Here is a 1,947-nt window from a genome sequence, read left to right on the forward strand (position 1 = left end):
ACTAGAAAAAAGTTAATAGACAACGCTCCAAAGACAACAGTTTTTAGCAAAAGCGTTGTGGTTTTTCAATTTACAACGCTTTTTGTCAAAACCGTTGTCTTTGAAAACTAAAAGACAACGTTTGTTTAGAAAGCGTTGTCTATTAGTGTTGATTTTGGGTCAACCACAACACTTTTTAAAAAAGCGTTGTCGAAAACGTTGTCTTTTAGCGGGTTTTTTTGCCAATGACAACGCTTTTAAAAAGTATTGTCGTTTACCGTTGTCGTTGAGGGTTTAGAGAGTTTATATCCAGGGTTTTTTCGGGCGAGTCCGCCGATTTCCTTCGTGCGTACGCCTCTTCTTCTCTTCTCCCGCCCCAGTTTCGTCCCTCTCCCGTTCGCACCTCTAGCTCGCTCTTCTCCGCCACACCCTTCTCTGGTACCCTCAGCTGCCCATCCCTATTGCCTCCCTCCTCCCCTCCGCCCTTCTCGCCGCCGCCGCCCTCTCCCTTCCCGCCGCCGCCTTCCACCTCCACACCATCTCCCTCAAGTCCGGGCTCCTTCCCGCTGACGCCCTCGTCCTCACCACCGTCGTCACCGCCTACCTCCCGCCTCCGCCTCCTCCCCCTCGCTTGCCGTCTCCTCGACGAGCTCCCTGCTGCCGAAGCACGCTCGTCGGCCTCCGCCCTCATTTCCGGCCACGCCCTCGCATCCTCCCCTCCCCTCCCCCGTCGCCCTGCCACCTTCCGCCGCATGCGACTTGCGGATGTCCCTTTCGACGACGTCACCTTCCTCGCGCTCCTACCCGCCGCTCCTCCAGCTTCGAATTCCGCCGCTCCACGGCGTCGCCTCGGGTTCCTCTCTCGCCTCCGCTCCATCAGTCTCGAACTGCCTGCTTTCGTGCTTCTCCAGAATCGGCGCCGTCGATGTTGCTTGCCAACTGTTCGACGAAATGCCCGACCAACGAGACGAAAAGACCTTGTTTCCTGGAACGCCATTTATGATCTCCTGCTATGCCCAGAATGGCCTCGCTGCATCAAGTGTTAGCTCTCTACGACAAGATGAAGGAATCTCCCTCAGTAGAACCAGATGCCATCACACTCATTGGTGTGCTCTCCTCCTGCGCCAACCTTGGCGCCTACTCCATCGGACGGAGAATAGAAAATTCCATCAACCAAAAAGATTCATATGCTTCCAACACTCACATAAAGAATGCACTCATCAATATGCATGCCAAGTGTGGAGATTTGGCTCAAGCACGTAAAGTATTCGACGAAATGCATAAGAGAACCATAGTTTCATAGCGAAGCAATGATTGCTGGATATGGCAGACATGGACATGGCGATGAAGCACTGTTTCTGTTTGATAAAATGTTGGAGGAAGGAATTAAGCCTGATGAAGTCGTTATGGTTAGTGCATTGCCATTTAAAATTCCAGGTGAATGTGCGGTGAAAGAATCCCTTGAATCGTTATTCCCAGATGAAGTTCAGCCCATTGTTGCGGCTTGCCAAGGAAAGTTCGGTGATTATCAATGGTAACATTCTTACTATATTCTTCTTCAGCAGATCACTTCAGCCAAATTTCAGCAAAGCCTCTTTGTTTCTCTGTTGCCTTTTTTCTGAATGCCTTTTTTCTCATGATTTTTGGAGGTACCGGCTAAAGGAAGAGAAAGCTGAGTGGATTATTTACATTACTGATGTTGGTCAGCAGCAACATTTAGATATGTTTTTCAGTGTATGTATAATGAATGGTTTATTCTAGCTTGTACAGCTACTGTTTGATCTGTCACATGTAGTTGTAAGTTGTAACGGTGTCTCAATTCAACAAATAGTTTTTTAGTTTTATTGTGTTCTCCATAAGCTTATCATTGCTCCTGTTATTGCCTGTGATAATTCATAATTCATTTCTATGTAACTTCTAATATCATTTTCAAACAGATATGCAGACCTGAAGAACAATCGCTTGACA

General features: G+C 48.0%; 1 protein-coding gene across 1 annotated transcript; it reads left to right on the forward strand.

The window, feature by feature from the left end:
- Positions 1-744: 744 nt before the first annotated feature.
- LOC141816358 (putative pentatricopeptide repeat-containing protein At3g11460, mitochondrial) lies at positions 745-1,282 on the forward strand. Its single transcript, XM_074704151.1, has 2 exons — positions 745-920; positions 1,000-1,282. The coding sequence occupies exons 1-2, from the start codon at positions 745-747 to the stop codon at positions 1,280-1,282; spliced, it is 459 nt and encodes a 152-aa protein (XP_074560252.1).
- Positions 1,283-1,947: the final 665 nt, after the last annotated feature.

Source organism: Curcuma longa, unplaced genomic scaffold (assembly GCF_044706935.1).
Source record: "Curcuma longa cultivar G26 ecotype Majalengka, Jawa Barat unplaced genomic scaffold, ITB_CL_G26_1.1 contig_16282, whole genome shotgun sequence".
Taxonomy (NCBI): domain Eukaryota; kingdom Viridiplantae; phylum Streptophyta; class Magnoliopsida; order Zingiberales; family Zingiberaceae; genus Curcuma; species Curcuma longa.